Genomic DNA, 19,262 nt, shown 5'->3' on the forward strand with positions numbered 1-19,262 from the left:
TAAGGGAAGTACAGCAGTAGCAGGTTCACCTCTGCTCTTTAACCTTAGCAGGGCTGCAAGGCTGATCTTGGCAGAGAGATCTGGACCACATTTCCTGCATGTGAAGTCTGAATAGGAATAGTGGTACTGAAAGTCCTGCCAGGGAATGTGTTTCTCTCTGCCACTGTTTTTATCTGTGTGGTTTGTGCCATTGCTTGTTAATAACTCAATGCCATAGCACATTTATCTCCTATGTTTGGCAACTTTGAGAATGTCTTCCTCTAGCAATTTTGTATCTGAACGATAGGTTATCATTCTTCTTCAGAGCCTTTTCATTAACTGCTTTTTACAGAGCAATATTTTCTCAGTTCCTCCTTTCCTATGACTTCTAATTTTGCCCCATGACAAAAAAATGTCACTATCACACCACTGGAATAACAAAACAAGCATGACTGCTGAAAGTGTAAAACATTTTCCTTGTACCTTGGCATATTACATTGAGGTGAACTGAAGTAACCCTCATTTGATACCTCAGGTTTAAAAAACTGTCAATATTTTGCTGTTGTGAGAATGATACAGGAAGGCCTGTCTCTGTGTTTAAATAGATCTGCTCCAGGGATGAAGCTGCTCTCAGGAAACGTACCCTGTCTCTGTCTCAAAGGGTTCGAAATAAGAAGGGTTTATTTTCTTCGCTAAAAGGACTGGACACGCTGGCAAGAAAAGGAAAAGAAAAGAGACCTTCCATAACTCAGGTAGGACTTGCTGCAGAGAGCATAGAACGGCTTGTTTCTCCTGGAGCTCATTCTGCGAGGTGCATAAGTGCTCCATTAAAACTGCATCCAAGGTTTCAGTAGGTTTGGCAGACTTGCAGTGGGATCATCACTTGTGAAGTGTTTATATCTAATTTTGGGTTTCTTTGTGATAAATAAGATTAGTGAATGACAGGTTTTGACCCAGTGAGTTAATTAGCGGCAGCACAAGGCCATCAGATTTGAATTTGTAACAAAACTTCTCTTGTGGCACATTCCAAGCTGTTTGAAAGTTGGGTTTCTTTGGAGATAGCCTGTACGCACAGTCCTTAGCACAATGTGTGCTTGTTTGTGACTGGGACTCTGAAGTACTGTTACAATTTAATACAGAGGAACACAGGTGATTCTTCAAGGAGAAAGAAGGAGAGACTGCTGCAAAGACAACCATCTTTGACATTGACCTCTCAAAGCAACACACACTACTTGGAAGTACATGTTAGCCAACAGGAGAAGACTTCTGTCATGCAGGAGGTCAGCTGTTGGTGTAGGCAGCTGACAAATAATGCCAGGCCAATTTACAGCAGCTGTGGGGTTGGTTCAGGCTTGATGTTTCTGGATCAGGCTGGCTCTTGGGAGAGTGGCTGTGCTGATGCATGCTCCCACTGAAGGGCTGCACTGCTGGTGAAACCGCAGCATCTCACAGCAACTTATTCTCTTTGTGAAACTAATAGTCTGTGCACGTATTCGGTGTAAACCCCACACTTCAGGAGTCTGTGTTTTCTCAGTAAAAGTACAGCTATATATGAAACAAATATTTGCTGCCTTTTCCCTGAAAAAAGGTAAATAAGAGCAGAAACACTTCTTGACAGTGAGGCAGAAGGCACAGAGGTGTACCCACACTCAGATCACTACTGTTTTCATTAGCCTCTGCCTTGTCTGCTGTTACTCCTGCAAAGCGGTATTTTGTGCGTTGTTCATTAGGTAACCTTGTTCCTATCATTCCTATCATTCCTAGCCCTTGTATTTTGATTTAATTAGATAAAGATCTATGATTAGCACTTGGAAATTGGCTATTCTTGCACGTGTGGTAATCTGTTATGGAATATTTAAACAAGCCTATCTATACACATCTTGCAACAGCCACAGAGCTGATGCAACAGATTCAGTGTTGCAAAATAACATGTAAGGATTTTCTGGTTTAGTGGTTTGTATTTTTAATAGCTAAATATCTATGTATTACATAGGCATTAAGCTTCTTTAGGTGGCTGTTACAGATTTTAGCATATTGATCGAGATGTGTTAACATGGTGAAATTGATTAATAAAACTTGAGTCTGTCTTACAAAAGAAGGATCCGAAGGAGAAATTTTCTCCAGGTCATCCTTTTCACATAATTTTCCCTGTACTCCCTAGCAAGTGAGTCTGGTCTGTGAGTCCTGCACCTTTATTTCTTTATTAATACAAGCCCTGAGGGAAGGGATGTTATACCCCTTAGCTCTGTTCCCACCAGAGCTGATACCTTGCACTGTTTTTAACTGGGTAATATGTCTTCTCATAAGCTTTATAACCCATGAAGGAGATCCTGTGGAGCTCAGGGACGGGGAATCTTATATCTATGGCAAGGAGAGAAGGTTCCTGCTGCCCTCCCAATGCTTTTCTGAGCACAGAGAAGGGGGCCCTGTTACAGGCAGATATGCCCATAGTGAGTCTTCACTGTTCTTTTTCCAAACTTTGCAACCAGCTGGCCCAAATATGTGTTCATTTTCATACACAACCTGAGGTTCTTGACTTTTAATTTTTTTTTTAATTAAACATCCTACAATACAGTTAAGGAAATGTAAATGGTGAGTGTTGCATATGAAAAAAACCATGCAATGACTCATACCCATAAAAGTGAGGAATTTTTAAGGGCATGGCTTGAAAATGAACCCATGAACCGAGAAGGTGGCTGAAAAGAGAGCCACATCCTTGCTCAGACTTGTGTATATGCACATAACTCTATATCAAAATCAGAATAGGTCTGAGGCTGACTTTCTTGTCTCTTGCAGCTCACTGGGAAGCTGGATTAATTAAGAGAGGTGGAGTTTGCTTCTCTGCTCATTGTGTTGTGATGTTTCTGCCAAACAATAGATTAAAAAAAGTCTTGCTTTCTTGGATTTAAGTTCATTTGACTGTAGCTGGTATGTTTTAATCTGACGTACCTTAGCTTCAAAATCAGATGGTATATTTTTCAACATCGTTGTGTCAAAGAATTTTTAAATTTTATCTTGTTTATTTTTATGGCATTAATAAATAATGTTCAGAGTTTCTATGCTCAGAGGCTTTTGTAAACATTAATGTAGTGGCTCCATCTTTTACAAATCAGTTAATAAAACTGCACTGTAGCAGATGGGGGATGTCTAGGCTCACATTATCCTCAGTTTCTTAAATGCTTATCTGCTTTCTTATGTCTAAATGGTGAACTGTTTTGAGAAATCATAAGCAATAAAATACTTTGATTACGTCTGTGGGTGAGATGAAGTTCAGAAGTGGTGCCCTTTATTTGCATTGGCAGACACTGGCTTTTGTAGGAAATCTTAAGAGAGAGTTTGTTGTTGTCTTGGATTATCTGAAAGGCTTTTGCTAGTACCAAAAGCTAAAAAAAAAAGCTCAGATGTAAGTCTGATATTGTCCTGTGTTTTTGTCTGCAGAACGAGTTAAAAAATGCTATTTATATTTGCACCTTGAAAATGTTATTATTTGCAAATCTCAGTGTCCTGTATAAACTGTATAGATCTATCCATGTGTTTAGACCAGCCTTATCACCAAAATATCTGATATATTGTATCCTTATCCATTTATTGGATTTTAAAAATTTTCATTAATAAGTCTAATACCTTTGTGAGATGCTAGTAGTTAAGCTTCCAGATGGGCAATGTACATCTCAGTTTCTGCTTTCATCACTTCCAAAGCAGACACAGTAGTTAGTCAGCTGTTTTCATTACTTAATAGTGTGGGGTTGGGTCAAGTATGCCTTTAAAGCTAAGCTATAAGTTTCAGTCAATAGTGTCAAGCAAACTGCTTGGTTAGAGTAGATGAAAAACTGTAGAGTAGGAGGTTTTAGAAACCAGCAACAATTGTTTGAAATAGTTCCTTGAAATCATGATGAGATTTGTAGCTGCACTTAACAGTATTCTGAAGGTGAAACTTAATAACTTCCAGTACAGGGCCTGATTTGAAGGTAAATGACTTTAATGTTATTGCTAAATAGTAGATAGGAAAAAAACAAGGGCATGAATGTTTTTATACATATTTGAATATGTATGTGTGCATGTAGATTAAAAGAGAAAATCTGCTTAAATTTTCCTTATAGAGAGAGATTTGTATTTATTAATTCTAGCCAGAGTAAAGCAATAAAAAGCACAAAAAGATCCCCTGGGTTCAGCAGGTTTATATATATTTATTAATTTAATTTGTCATTTTTATTTTTCTAAGGATTTACTCAACACAGATAAGAAGTAAATGTGTTTATTTGTTTAACCTACTTATTTATCTGTAATATTTTCAATAGGTTTTTGATTCAGCTGGAGGACATGGATTTGCTGGTGTCCAGAATTCAGCCAGCTCTGCTGAGGTGAGATATGCCTGTCCTCATTCCACATCATCATGTTTTTGAATTCCTGAATGTATTTCATTAAGTGTGTGATTGGGCTGGTTCAGAAACCCCAAAGAGGTTTGTAAAATGTAGTTATTGTTACATGACCATGTTGTGATTCTGCTAATGAAACCACTCTAACATAAGTTTCTGAACATTCATGTAGCCTTTAAAAACAAACAAACCCAAAACCAAAAAAATCCTCTAAAAGCTTCTTCACAGAACTGATCTGTACAGTCTGTACACTGTCTGAGAGAGATTTGGGACTGAGCTTGTTTGAAAGCATCCTTCACAGTATGGTAAATCACAGAATGGTTTGGGTTGGAAACAACCATTAAAGGTCACCTAATCCAACCCTCCTGCAATGAGCATGAAAATCTTCAACTAGATCAGGCTGCTCAAGGTCTCTCACCCAATTTCACCTTGATGGTTTCCAGCAATGAGATGGATCCCAAGGTATATTTTCCCCCTTTGCCTACTTCAACAGAACCTTTGTATTTTGAGTATAATGGCAATAAAATCTATGTAAAGTCTGTGGAGCACACCATCAGAGAAGTGAGCATTAATGTATAGCTGGAGATTGCCCAAGTAAAGGATGACGATGCAGCATCCCCCCAACAGCATTATCCAGCTGTGACTGATGTTCTCTGGTGCCCAGAAGGAGGGGAGAGCTGCTGCTTCTCCCTGCCTGACCTCAGACATGGTCCCTCTCCATTACTGCAGCCTCCCTAGGGGATAGCACCATCATGCCCTAGCAAAGCAAGACACTTCAAAATACATAACTGCATATCTGTAGGACCAGTTAATGTTGCCTATGTGCTGCAGGGCTTATGCAGACAGTATCCTCCCTCAGTAGGTTTGTGCAGGCTCAGATAAAAACATCAAATTAAGTCTGTTTTCTGAATGGTATAGCTGGATTTCTTTAATGGCTACATGTGTCAGATTCAAAGGGATATTTTTCTTCCCATCTACCCCCTGCCCTTTTCCTCCTTTGTGCCCTGAACCAGATAGCTTTCTGATGCAGTTTAAATCTTGAAAAACTTTAAAAAATCATTCTACAGCACTGTTCCATTTCAGCTGAGTTTGTATAGCAGGTATTAGACGAGAAGCCAAAATCTGTGTTTAAACTGCAATATTGCTCTGGAAAATGATTAACTGTAATGAAGAGGTATCTTGTCTCCCATAGCATTCTCCTGGAAAAGCTGGCAGCCCACAGCTTGGACAGGGGCACTCTGGGCTGGGTTAAGAACTGGCTGGAGGGCCGGGCCCAGAGAGTGCTGGTGAACGGGGCTGCATCCAGCTGGCAGCCGGTCACCAGTGGTGTCCCCAGGGATCAGTGCTGGGCCCAGTTCTCTTTAGTATCTTTATTGATGATTTAGATGAGGGGACTGAGTACACCACTAGCAAATTTACAGATGACACTAAGCTGGGTGGGAGTGTCGATCAGCTAGAAGGTGGGAGGGCTCTGCAGAGGGACCTGGACAGACTGGAGAGTTGGGCTGATTCCAATGGGATGAAGTTCAACAAGGCCAAGTGCCAGGTCCTGCACTTTGGCCACAACAACCCCCTGCAGCGCTACAGGCTGGGGACAGAGTGGCTGGAGAGCAGCCAGGTGGAAAGGGACCTGGGAGTTTGGATTGACAGGAAGCTGAACATGAGCCAGCAGTGTGCCCAGGTGTCCAAGAAGGCCAGTGGCATCCTGGCCTGGATCAGGAACAGTGTGGCCAGCAGGACCTGTACTTCTTCCCCTGTACTCAGCACTGATGAGGCCACATCTGGAGTGCTGTGTTCAGTTCTGGGCCCCTCAGTTCAGGAAGGACATTGAGATGCTGGAGCAGGTCCAGAGAAGAGCAACAAGGCTGGTGAAGGGACTCCAGCACAAGTCCTGTGAGGAGAGGCTGAGGGAGCTGGGGTGGTTTAGTCTGGAGAAGAGAAGGCTCAGGGGAGACCTCATCACTCTCTACAACTACCTGAGAGGAGGTTGCGGCCACCTGGCTGCATTGGTCTCTTCTCCCAGGCAACCAGCAGTAGGACAAGAAGGCACAGTCTTTAGCTCTGCCAGGGGAGGTTTAGGTTGGATATTAGGAAGAAATTAGGGTAAAGAGCATTGGAATGGGCTGCCCAGGGAGGTGGTGGATTCACCATCCCTGGAGGTTTTTAAGATGAGACTGGATGTGGCACTGAGTGCCATGGTCTAGTAACTGCTATGGTAATGGATCAAGGGTTGGACTTGATCTCAGAGGTCCTTTCCAACCCGGCTGATTCTATGATTCTATGATTGTGAGGAAGGTTTGAACAAAGTTCATAATCTCTCGTAGATTTTATGGGTTTTTATCATTATGTAGTACATGGTTTATTTTTTCATCAAGTGCATTCATTTAATGCCTAAGTAAGAAAGAAATATATAATTACACAGAAGTTATGCTACTGGGAGAAGCATCTCTTACTGACAGCACCTACCTTCACAATTTGTCTGTTCTTTGGAAAAGTGTATTGAAACACCTGAGTTCCCTTTTTTACTTGACCACTTGCATATTATTTCCTGGGGTAGGAAAGTACTGTAGAGAACACTTACAAATTCCTCCAGAATGTAGCTTTGCATATGGTGTGAGATGGCATCCGTGTCCCATCTCGGAGACAGCAAACACAATTTGTTCCTGTTTAAATGTGTTAAAACATGGAAAGGTTTGCCACATGAGAAGTGGCAAAATCTTCTGGGTGCAGCCCCTGAAGGTTTCTCCTGAAGAGTTGTGACACCAGTCCCTTGGTTGGAGGCTGAACCCCTTATGTCTGAGAGGGTAAGGGAGCTGCCTTATGCAAGAGGGTCTGCTGTGGGTCTCCTGTCCCCTGGCCTAACAGGGGCATTTACTCTTCCTGAACTCTTCTGAGGAGACAGAGAAATATTTTGAAGGCACTAGGGAGCAGGCAGAATGAAGTCCTCTCCTTTTAGTGCTGTGTTGGTGAAGGGATGAGATCTGTTTTGTCCCAGTTCTAGATAAAGCAGCCTTCTCCAAATTCAGGCAGAGGCTTACAGCCCTGTTCCCCAGGTAGAGGCAGACCAGCAGGAGGGTAATGTGGCTGCAGGTTTTGGGCCAGATTTTACAAATTTACCAGGGTTATGTTTCAAGACTAGAAAACCCCACCGAATTTAGGTGCTGATCCCAGCTCTGGAGCTAGAAAAACATTATCATTATTATTATTATTATTATCTCAACCCCATATCTAAAACCTTTTCTCAATGGGTATTAAATATAGCGTAGGCATTTTTAAGATCCTGACATTTTGATGAATCATACGACTACTCAGAAATGATTCATCATAACTCTGAAAACCGTTACTCTGGCATCAGCCTGGTTTCACTGGCTGATTTAAAATAAAATAAAATAAAAACCCCCAAAACAACATAAACTGCATAAAAACTTTTATAAAACGCTGCCTGAGGAGGGTAGCAAATGATAAATAGTGGAGTCTGCTGGGGAGGCTGTATTTTCCCTGAAAAGGATGACAGAAGCAAATAGTGGGAGGAAATGATGAAGTAACCTATTGGTCCTGCAGCAGCCCTGTGGCATAACATGTGACAGTCTGCAAATCCTGGCGCCTCTTGCTGGAAAATTGGATGGGTTATTATAACTTTATGTGGCAATGAATGAATGAACTATTGTGGAATTAGTCACTGCAAGCATAACAGGAAAAAAAATCTCTTTTCATGTCAGATTTTCTGAGACGGAAAATATGGATGAAGCAATGGTACCTTGAGTGCAGTTAAGGAACACAGTGGTGTTTAGTAAGAGAGGCGAGTTTATCTCAAGCTGTATGCTAGAGCATCAGTGTACATGGCAAGGAATGGATCTATCTGACATGGGCTGCGGAACTTTCTGTCCTGTCTTAAAAACTTACACCAAAAGGTGGCCTTGAATGTTCTCATCACCTTAATCCTCTATGATTTGAGGTTTGGTTTTTTTTTTTTCATCTCTGGCAATAATAAGATTTATTTCAGTTAGGCATATTTGAACAGCTGCTGCTGCAGTGCAATAAACCATTGTGGTAGTTGCAAACCTCTGAGCTGCTCGGAGCATCTCCCTCGTTGAGGCAAGCATAGCACTGGTTTTCCCTGGAGGAAACCGCTAGGGAATTCAGTCTGACTAATTTATACTTCATTCTTGCAGCCTGCCTGCCTTGCCCCCTTTCTCCTTCTGTTATTTACACCGTGGAGGAAGGTCAGCTTTTATTCCCAGGCACTTGATTTAGTGCTGAGAGAACTACGCTTCTATGGGAATTATCTTCTTCAATATTACCAGTGTTACGAGCAGTCTGCAGCTACAGCCACCGAGGTCAAACTTCACCTTGTAGAGATTTCATCACTGCACTAATTGCAGTAGCATAACGTGATTCCTGTTTTGTATAAGTAGCAGCTGAATTTTAGTAGGATTTCCATGCACCTCTGTTAATTGAAATTTCAGGTTCAACAAGTTAAAAGGGACAGTTGAGCAAGACAGGCAAGATTCATGAATGCCAACAGTTCATTAATGTTATCCCACCAAACCAATGTTACTCTGGCATCAAATTATTACCATGCCACACTCTGGGTCGGCTGCAACTTGAATTTCTGCATTGTTTGGTAATTACCTGGATAGCATTGCTTGCTTCATCATTTTCACAGCCACAGTTGCTATTTGGGAAAACAAAATAATATTGGTCTCTTTGTTACTACTGTTAGATTGTTGTCAGTAACTTTGCTGACTGCAACAAGCGAAGCAGCCCTGTGCAGTGATTTTACAGCAGCTTTTAATTGCAGTGCACCCCTGGGCTTGTGTCACTATGGAGAGGAGGAAGAATTGCATAATCAAGGGTCTTCACATAGGCAACAACCCCCCCCAACCCAACAAACCAACCAACCAAAAGTACTAAGGAAAACAACATTAAGGAGATAGACACTCTGGAGAACAGTTCCAGATATCTTAAGATGTGTCTTGGGTGGCAGTTCTGCCACTTCATGGGGTTATTGTCCCTTTCCAGTGACTGCATGGGGAATAAAGGGACCTTATCTGCATAAATTCAAATGTCTTGATGTGGGTATTTAAGTGATGTACTGAATAGGCAGACCCAAATACACACGTGAAACTTAAAATTCTGAACAGCTCTTGTTGTTTTTCTGCTCCTTGTGTGGCTTCCTTTGAAACATGCAGTCTGAAGTGCTGTACAGGAGAAAGTGTGAAAGTAAAGGGTGAGAAAGTGACAGGGAATTTATTCAGGGTGGATGTTGTTATTTGATCAAGCGGAGTGGTTTGGAATGAGAAAGAATGTGAAGCAAAATAGTAAACAGGCAAATACTATTGCCTATGAAACAATATGTTCTTAAACTGTAAATAGAATAGGAGCACTTTATTCCTGCTTTAGTACATTATTACGACTAGCGTTGCTCCACAGTGCTCTCTGCTGGAAGTTTAGTGTATTGTAATTTTCAGTCAAAATTACAGTAATTACATTTATTTATTTGAGTTATTTATTGAGTTATTTATAGACTTATTTTATATTTATTAACTAGGTGAAATTGTAGTAGTCAATTCTTCTTTAAGATTTACTTCCACTGTGATATAATACCAGGTAATTGCATATATCCACATTGAGTTAAATCAACATTTAACATGAAATAAAGACATAAAATCCCATAATGGAAATGTACAGGAAGAGCAATCCAAGCTGTAGAAAATAAGTTCTTCAATAGTGAATGAGAGCAGGTAACAGAATTCTTTCCCTGGCTTGCCATGTCGGAAATTCACAGCACTGTGTCTAAATACGTAAGCAGTGCAAACTGCTAATGTAATTGTGCTTTTGCTTTTTTGGTTTTAGGGTTTTTTTTAATATCTACATATGTTGTACATTTCTCCCTTGTTTCAGCAGCAAGTTGATGATTGTTTGAATGTCTACTGTTCAGTGCCAGAGAGCATCCAGAAGGAGAATGCTTGGGAAACACAGACATATGTTCATTTCTGTGACGGCCAAGGAGTGGCCCTGACACTCAAGCCAGAGCACAGGGTGGAGGATGTTCTGTCTTTGGCGTGCAAGGTACTTACTTTTCAGGCACAATTGCACCTTATTAATAGCTGCGGACTTGAGAAGGAACGTAGTATGTCAGAGGATGCCTAAATAGTGATAAGATTATCACTATTATATAATAATAATACAATAATGATAGAATACATAATATTAATCATACATGATATTATAATACCAGCATCTCCCGGTCACTGTCTCAAGGCACATTGCTCCCTTTCCTTTAGTTGCGTTATTTATATGTCGTAGCCAAGGTAGCAGGTTTGTGGAAACGTTTTCAAAAGGTGTTGCTCAAGACAGTTGATACTTAGAGAGTAGAGGCTGTTTGCCAGGTAGTGAGCCCCTAAGGAATCTCAGCACTTGTCCACCCTGTGTTGTCCTTGCAGCAAACCTGGTTGTTCTGTGCAAATTAATCACAGAGGAGCAAAAGGGACTGGTTGAGTTAATGCCAGGAAATTAAGACAGTTAAGACTGCTGTGACAAAGGCTATCATATATGTTTGCTTTTTAATGGAACTTCGTAAAGCTTTTAATTAAATACCAGCTCTATTTGTGAATTTCAAAGCGTGAATTCCCTTCTGAAAGTCAGTGCCACAATTTGAGAGGGATTGCTATAGATCATGGGACGGAAAACTGAGTCACAGGTTGAAGTTAAAATAGAGATGCTATTTTTAACTACAGACAAAACAACAGCACCTCTAGAACATCGAAATGTACCTAGCACTTTTGTCTCCACAGGTGTTAGTGCTTGAATTTAGGTCTAACTTCAGGATTCAAGTCACTTAAATTATGCAAACAAGTTTTTTGGAAAATTTAACTTTTTACCCCTGAGTTCTGTTTTCTGGTAAATATATTTTATTTATTTCACAATGGGAAAAACAGGAGAAAAAGGAGTCCTGTGCTCTACAAGATCCAGCTGTGTCTTTTGGCATAGGTTAGGGTGAATTTACAGGTGAGCTCATTCAACTGGCTTGAAGTTAATGAATTCTGAGGCTTCTAATGAAGGAAAGAACCCAATTTAATGGCTTATTGCACCTGTGGATATTGCAAACAAGCAAACAAACAAAATTAAGTTATACAAGTTTTTAAAAATCCAGGGTAAACTGTACTTTTAAAAATCAGAATAAGCACACGGATTTAGCCAAGTCCCAGTGTGTCTCCATGGCATCACTAAGAAGAAATTTTCTTGTGGCTTTTCCTGGTGGAGACTGAATCCTGGAGAAAACGTTTAATGCTTGCCTTTACTTTTAAAACCCTGTCGGGCAAAAGGGAGTGTCTGAGACACGATTTGGCCACCAGGTGGCATGGTAGAGCTGAAACATTTTGAAGTCCTTAAAGTGGCATGCAAGACCCCTAAAGGAGGATTTACTTAATAAAATTACGTAAAATTAGATTGAAAAGGAAATTCCTTACCTCTCTTACTCCATCATTCCAAAATATTTGTAATTTTAAAGCTGACTTTTAATTTTCAATGTCTGTATCGCATGAAAATTTAGTTTTAAATTATTTGATTTTTTCTTAAATGTCTTTCTGTTTTGTCTTTCTATTCTGTGTGTAAAGCTTTTCATAAGCATTCTCTAATGCTGAATACTTTCTGCTCATCTGTCCTGGTTCTTTTCCTTCTTACATTTTCATTCTGCTCTGGTGAGTGTAAGGAATCTTTCTTCTTAACAGAACATGTTTGAATGTAATGTGGATAAGGATGAAGTTCAAAGGGGTTGTTGGTTTGTTTGTTGTTTTTTTTTTTCCCTTCACCCATGCTTTATGGGGTTTCTGCTTTTTTCATTTCTGTTTTCCATCTGAGGTTTTTGGATAGCAGGTATACAAAATCTTGTGAATTTATATTAAATTGTTCAGGAAACAGAACACATGCAACTCGTAAACTGTAACACATAATAAAATGTTAGTGTAATTACTGTTCACTCAGTAGATTTAGATTTTGTGAGCTGCAGAGATGAATTAAAGGGGTTAAATAACCCCCAGAGATCTTGTCATTCCTTCTCTTTCAGAAATGTTGCTTCCTCTTGTTTTAGAATTATTGCTCTATTAATATGCTAAAGTGAAATGTTTTGTGCCATGCTCTCACTAGTATCCTGATTTTTCAGAGCCTCCCATCAGGGGCTCAGCACTTTCAGACTAATATCCTTTGAGAATATTCATATTTCCCTTTGACTTCCTATTGAGATAGGATCTTTGCTTTGACCTCATGGTGAAAAAAAAAATACATGGAACTCTCTGATCATAGATGAAACCCAGCAATAAAAATAAAATCCAATAAAGGCAAACCCTTAGGGAACCTACTTGCCATCCCATTCCCTCTTCTAACCCTCCATACATGCATATACATTTTCTATATCAGAAGCAAAGCTTACTGAACAGAACTGAATCATTAAAAGTAGTCACAGAAAAAGGTGGCTGTGAGTGTTAAGTTCAAAAGGACAGAAACCAGTTGTGATATCTTTGGAAACATATATTACTGCTCACTTAATCTAATAGCCAAGACATAGTGTTTACAAAAGGATCTGGGAGGATGGTAAGGCAAAATGGAAATTGCTCTTGAACCTTATCTTTTAAGCAATGCATCTGGTTTTGTTTATACAACAAAAATAGTTAGAAAATGGCTTTTGAGGATTGCTTTTGCATGATTTTAGAAGCTTTTTGTGTGTGTGGGTCACTTCTTTGTGTTCTAGGATTCTGGATATAAATAACAAATTCCAAACTCTATTATTTTTCTTCCTTAGATGAAACAGCTGGAGCCAAGACACTATGGCCTTCAACTCAGAAGAGTGGTTGATGAAAATACTGAGTATTGTGCTCCTGAACCATACGAATACATAGTAGACCAGGAAAGTGTGACTCCTTTTAGATAAAACTCTGTCGCAGCTGCAGTTGAATTGTCACCTACAAATATGTGAAATTTAGATCTAAAATAAGGTTTAAAGCTGTTCCCAGACTACATTGTGTCATCCTTATTCACACGTTTGGGTGCCTAGGCACCGCAAACACTTTCTTCAAGAACTGTTTGAAGATTTGAGTGAGGCTTTTTGTACAAAAGCAGTGTGTCAGTCTCTACTCCAGGCTGGGATTTTGATCTTTAGCTTTAGTCTCACTGATAGCAGTGATGCTTGCACAGTAATTCTCTGTGTAAAGACAGCAAGTCTTGATGCAAAGAATAATGTGCTTGTTTCTCATGCTGTATCTTTGGATTTTGAATGCTTGTATTTTCATAATTTGATGACTTGTGTTACTGGTTTTTTCCAACAGGTATATGATGAAATAGAAATTTGTCCATTAAATGTTTATCATGTTCATCTTACAAAAACTGAAAACATAAGTGATTATGGTAAGTTGTCAGGAATTCCCTTGTATTCTTCTCATTGCTTACTTTCTTCAGGACTTTTCTATCTCTGAGAGCAGGTAGAGCCATCCTTGATAGATCAAAGTGTGAGTCTTCAAGTGCATTTCTTATGTTTTAGAAGGACCACTTTTTAATTTTGCTAAAATGACCAAATAATTCAAGCTTGGACTTGTCAGAAAACAAAAGTCCGTTACCAGGAATAATAAAAGTGCTGTCAGTCAGGCCATGGTCAAGGTCTGCCATTTTTTTGTAGTGGAATCCTTTGTTGGCACAGTACCAACAGTGTCCTTTGGAACAAGTTCTGACAGGCTTTTTATCTGTGGGAGGCAGTTATGCTTAGGAATAATTATATACCTTGCAAAGATACCCTTGCAAGGCAGCTTTGTGCTGTTTTTTAGCTGCAAGTCTGCAATAAATTCTTCCTTTCTGGGCTGTCCCACTCACTGATCTGTATAGTTTGCTGCTTTACAGTTTGGGTTTCCAGTTTTTGAAACTGTTTAAGACACGTCTTCGTCTGATGGACATGCTGCAGAACTCTTAGCATAATGCTGAGCTGTGCCTGTTATTGAAATGCCATATGGAGTTGAGGTAGAAATTATTTTTTTGAAAGGTGATATCTTTTTTTACAGCAGAGTATGACATTTCCTGGAAGTGGAAAAGTCCTATTAATTTTAACAGGCCTTACAATGACTGGAAAACAATGTAATAATTTCTGTATGCTCTGTGGGTGTGTTCCCATGAGAAGTATCCTCCTTCTTATATAGACTCTACTAAATACAGAAAATAAAAGGGAAATGTTCCCAAGGAAGTTTATTTGATTTAAACCTCTTTTACTTCAGGCTTTGCTGTCACAGCACAAGTTGCTGAAAATGAGCATCTCACCCGTATCTTTGTAAGTGATGTTCTCCCTGATGGACTGGCTTACAAGGAAGGTATTGTATCATGGTTGTGTTTAAAACTGTTCTTCATTATCTTTTTAAAGCCCAGAAACCTAAAGAAGGTTTAGTAAGGCTGTCTGAAATGTTCTTGGCTTTTGCTGTTAACAACTTTCTTTTCTGAAGACCATGGAAAGTATGTGATACAGGAAAAATAGTGTACACAGTGTAACTAAATTATCCTTTCAGTAAAGTGGAGAGAGTTCTTGTTTAGCCTTGGAGACAAAGATTGTGTTCAGTCATCCAACCAAGTACTTTTGCACAGAGGGAACAAACTGGAGAAAGAGTTCGTCTCACACTAGGGAACCTCATGGGTTTGATCACTTTCTATGACCCATCACTTCCACCTTTTCAGGAAACGAAAAGAAGCCTCTCTCCCCAAAATAGTTTTCTGCATATATTTCTGTGAGTAACCTCTCCACAGCACTTCTCAGAAACTGTGCTTCCCTTTATCAGCACATTTGAGGATCACCTGAGTGCTGCTCTCTGAAAAACAAACCCAGTGAAATGGAGACAGAGATATTAATTTGCTACTTGATGGTGATGTATACTTAGTTGTTGCTGACCTTGAAAGACAGCATTTGCTACTGTTTAGATTTATATAAAAGCTGATAAAACTCCATCCTTTGTTGTTCCAGTTTTACATGAATAATTTGATCTGCATGACTAATGTCATGCTATTCCCAGATAATAAAATATGTGTTATGGTGCTGTATACTGGTGGTATCTGTTTGTGAGAGGTGGCTCTATTCTAATCTTCTTGAAAGCTGTGCTGCTTTCCCACCCACCCATTTCTGTGGCATCTTTAAACAGAAACAACATGATTGCTGTGCTATGTGTAACACCTATCAAAGTAAGCATGAGGTCAATTTGTATAATTATAGCACAAATAAAGCTCCCATTGATTCTAATGGACTTGTGGTAGGATTAGGCTGTTTGAATTCAAACCAAAAAAGTAAAAGGTGAATCAGCATAAGGTTTGGTTTGTAACCCTTTATGTTTTACATTACCTACTTTTTTTTTCCTTCTCTGCTTTCACATGCTCTCAGGGCTCCGAGTAGGCAATGAAATCCTGAGCATAAATGGAGAGGCTGTGTCTGATCTTAACCTCAGGCAGATGGAGCTACTCTTTTCGCAGAGAAGTGTAATGCTCACGGTGAGAACAAACCATTGTGGGACCCAGCAACCCTTATGTGTATCCTGGTCAGATGGTGACATTTCCCAGGATCCAAAGAGTTTGTTGCCCCCTCCAAACCAGTCACAGCTCCTGGAAGAGTTTCTAGATAACTTCAAGAAGAACACAGCAAATGGTAAGAGGTTGACAATAATTCCATTACTTTCACCTCACTTCCAATATCACTGGTTTTTAAAACTCAGTTATGTTTAAAATTATACTCTTGCCTTAGAAACACAAGTACAAACTGTTGAAGTTCCATTTATGCTCAATATCTGTCTGTTATTTCATTATTTTCTAGGGAGTAGAAGTGGAACAGAATATGATTATGTCTGCAGGGAAATGATATTATTTTAATCTGTTTGGCTGCACCATCCAGTATTATCAAGTGCTCTCTTAACTCTTCTGTGCCATCTTGGGTACCTCCAGCATATCCATTTCACAGGCACCAAGTCGTTTAAATGATGTGGTGGCTTTCAGAGGCAGAGCATTGTTCTGTGTTTACCATGGTTTACATGTGCTAAAGTAGCACATACATTAAGGTTACCTTCAATGCAAGAATCGTCATCACCTCAGAAAGGAGTCATTTAGCTCTGCTCCCACCCACTGTTCCTGTTGGGTGCAGCTGCCCACTGTGTAGAATAAAGCCCAGGAAAACAGCATTTATAGGGATTGTCTCGCTACTGCCTGCTCATATTTCTTGCTCAATGTAACTGCTGTATTAAGCATTGAATAGAGGATGTATCCTAACAGTGTTGTGCCAGGATGTGATCCTCATGGGTTTCTGTATGATGAACACCAGGCAGGGAAGGTGCCTATGTGGTAAGGACTGCTCCTGGATGACATCACAACCCCTTGGCCCCAAGGAAGTGCCGATGCTCACTTCTGGGTTGCCTTTTTGGCTGGAAATAGGAGGTGGCATGTCAGGGGGCTCTGCCATGCTGGGTGGAGATGAGCGTGGTCACCCTTCCCTTCCTTTAGCTGATCTTGCTTTGCTGAAGAACCACAGCTTCTGATACCAGAATGCTAGCAAATGTCCCCCTGAAATAGAAAGTGTGTGCGGTTTTGCTTACCTTTCTTCCCATGTCTTGGCTGTTTTTCAAACAAGATAGAAGGAAATTTAACTAGGTTTTCACTATGAAAGGTGCAGTTTCCTCACTTTACCTCTGGAGGATGCTAGTAAAATTCTGCAGCAAAGCTAGCTAGGATGCACTGCTGTGTGAGGGGAACAGCAAGAGGTACAAAAAGGGAACACTGATTTTTGTGTATAATTACGGTGGCAAGTGTTTTCTGATTGGAATTTTTTTTTAGTAATTAAAAATAGGAGAAGAGAAAGAATCACATAGGAGAAGTTGTTAGAATGGATTTAATTATAAAGGAATTTTATTAGGTCATCTTTTGAAATTAAAAGAAAACTGAATACAGGATTCGTGATTCAGTAAGTAGCAACTCTCTCAGGGGCCTTATTTCAATTTAAAATGCCATTAAATTGACTAGTGGCACATAAAAGTTAGTGTCATAAACCAAAAATTATGATAGAGCTAATTAATTACATAATTATACCAGGGCTATCATCCAGCTGGTTGGCTTGATATCATAGGCCAGCACTACCTGGAGTATTCAGTGTAATAAATGTATATGTCCATTCACTAGATTCCTCATTCCTCTGGGATAAATTTGCAACCTGTGCAAATATTCCATTATAATAGGAAATTACTGGAGTATGTATTATACTTTAAGCACTTGTAGATAAAGGGACATAGTATATTTGCTTTTCTGCTTAAAAGCAGTTAAGAAAGATTTATTTTCATCTGAAAGAGAACAAATAGTTCTAAATTAAGCTTCGTGAGAAGAATGTTTATGTTTATTGAATTCAGTGCTTAGTGACTGATCACCTGATCAAGTTCAAATGGAAACAGAAGCAAATGGAATTACTTTGAATTAATAGATAATCACAAAGGGTTTAAGTGTTCTGTGTCCTGTTACTCACTCAGGAATTGAATAAGATTTTAGATAAGCAGAGGGGGTATTTAATGATCCAAGCAGGAATTTGGAGGCCAGGTACTCTTAAATTCATATCCAATCTTTATAAAATCATAGAATCATTAAGGTTGGAAAAGACCTCAGAGGTCATCGAGTCCAACCTTTGACTGAACACCACCATGTCAACTAAACTATAGCACTCAGTGCCATGTCCAGTCATTTCTTGAACACCCTCAGGGATGGTGACTCCAACACATCCTGGGCAGCCCATTAACCACTCTTTCAGTGAAGAAATTCTTACTGATGTTCAACTTGAACCTCCCCTGGTGCAGCTTGAGGCCATTTCCTCTTGTCCTGTCCCCACTAATTCTGGGGGAAGAGGCTGATCCCACTTTGCTACAACCTCGTTTTAGGTAGTTGTAAAGAGCAGTAAGATCAACCCTGAGCCTCATTTTCTCCAGGCTAAACAACCCCAGCTTCCTCAGCTACTCCTCATATGACTTACTTTCTAGACCCTTCACCAGCTCTGTTGCCCTTCTCTGGACACACTCCAGGACCTCAATGTCTTTCTTGAAGTGAGTGGCCCAGAACTGGACACAGGACTCGAAGGTGAGGCCTTGAATGCTGAGTACAGAGGCACAATCACTGCCCTGGTCCTGCTGGTCACACTATTCCTGACACAGGCCAAGATGGCCTTCTTGGCCACCTGGGAACACTGCTGGCTCACGTTCAGCTGGCTGTCAACCAGGTCGTCTTCCCCCGGGCTGCTTTCCTGCCACTCTTCCCCAAGCCTGTAATGATGTACGCGGTTGTTGTGAACCAGGTGCAGGACCCAGCACTTCATGTTTTTGAAACTCATACAGTTGGCCTTGGCCCACTGATCCAGCCTGTCCAGATCCCTCTGCAGAACCTTCCTACCCTTCAGCAGATCAACACTCCTGCCCAACCTAGCGTCGCCTGCAAACTGACTGATGGTGTGCTCGATCCCCTCGTCCAGATCATTGATGAAGACACTAAACAAGACTGGGTCCAATACTGAGTCCTGGGGAACACCACTCATGACCTGCCACCAGCTGGATGTAACTCCTTTCACCACCACTCTCTGGGCTTAACCATCCAGCCAGTTTTTTACCCAGCAAAGAGTGCACCTGTCCAAGCTGTAAGCATCCAGTTTCTCCAGGACTATCCTCTGAGAGACAGTATCAAAGGCTTTACTGAAGTCCAGGTAGACAATATCCACAGCTTTCCCCTCATCCACTAGGTGGGTCATCTGTTATAAAAAGAGATCAAGGTGGTCAAGGAGGACATACTTTTCCTAAGTATGTCCACCTACTCTGGCTGGACCCGATCCCCTGACTATCCTGTTCTGTCTTCTTTGGTAGAGTTGAGTGTGTCACT

At 40.3% G+C, this 19,262-nt stretch overlaps 1 protein-coding gene across 4 annotated transcripts in view; it reads left to right on the forward strand.

The window, feature by feature from the left end:
* The window catches only part of TIAM2 (TIAM Rac1 associated GEF 2), a 141,243-nt gene that overhangs the window by 74,506 nt on the left and 47,475 nt on the right, over nt 1–19,262 (forward strand). For 3 of the 4 annotated variants that reach the window (XM_050316745.1, XM_050316748.1, XM_050316746.1), the window contains exons 8-14: nt 585–731; nt 4,278–4,340; nt 10,260–10,427; nt 13,156–13,257; nt 13,676–13,757; nt 14,612–14,704; nt 15,757–16,017. In XM_050316745.1, coding sequence (XP_050172702.1) covers nt 585–731; nt 4,278–4,340; nt 10,260–10,427; nt 13,156–13,257; nt 13,676–13,757; nt 14,612–14,704; nt 15,757–16,017 — 916 coding nt within the window. The remainder of the gene's footprint in view (nt 1–584; nt 732–4,277; nt 4,341–10,259; nt 10,428–13,155; nt 13,258–13,675; nt 13,758–14,611; nt 14,705–15,756; nt 16,018–19,262) is intronic. The other variant, XM_050316749.1, reaches the window with a different exon arrangement.

Source organism: Myiozetetes cayanensis, unplaced genomic scaffold, assembly GCF_022539395.1.
Source record: "Myiozetetes cayanensis isolate MyiCay16 unplaced genomic scaffold, myiCay2020 scf2-11, whole genome shotgun sequence".
In the NCBI taxonomy this organism is placed as follows: domain Eukaryota; kingdom Metazoa; phylum Chordata; class Aves; order Passeriformes; family Tyrannidae; genus Myiozetetes; species Myiozetetes cayanensis.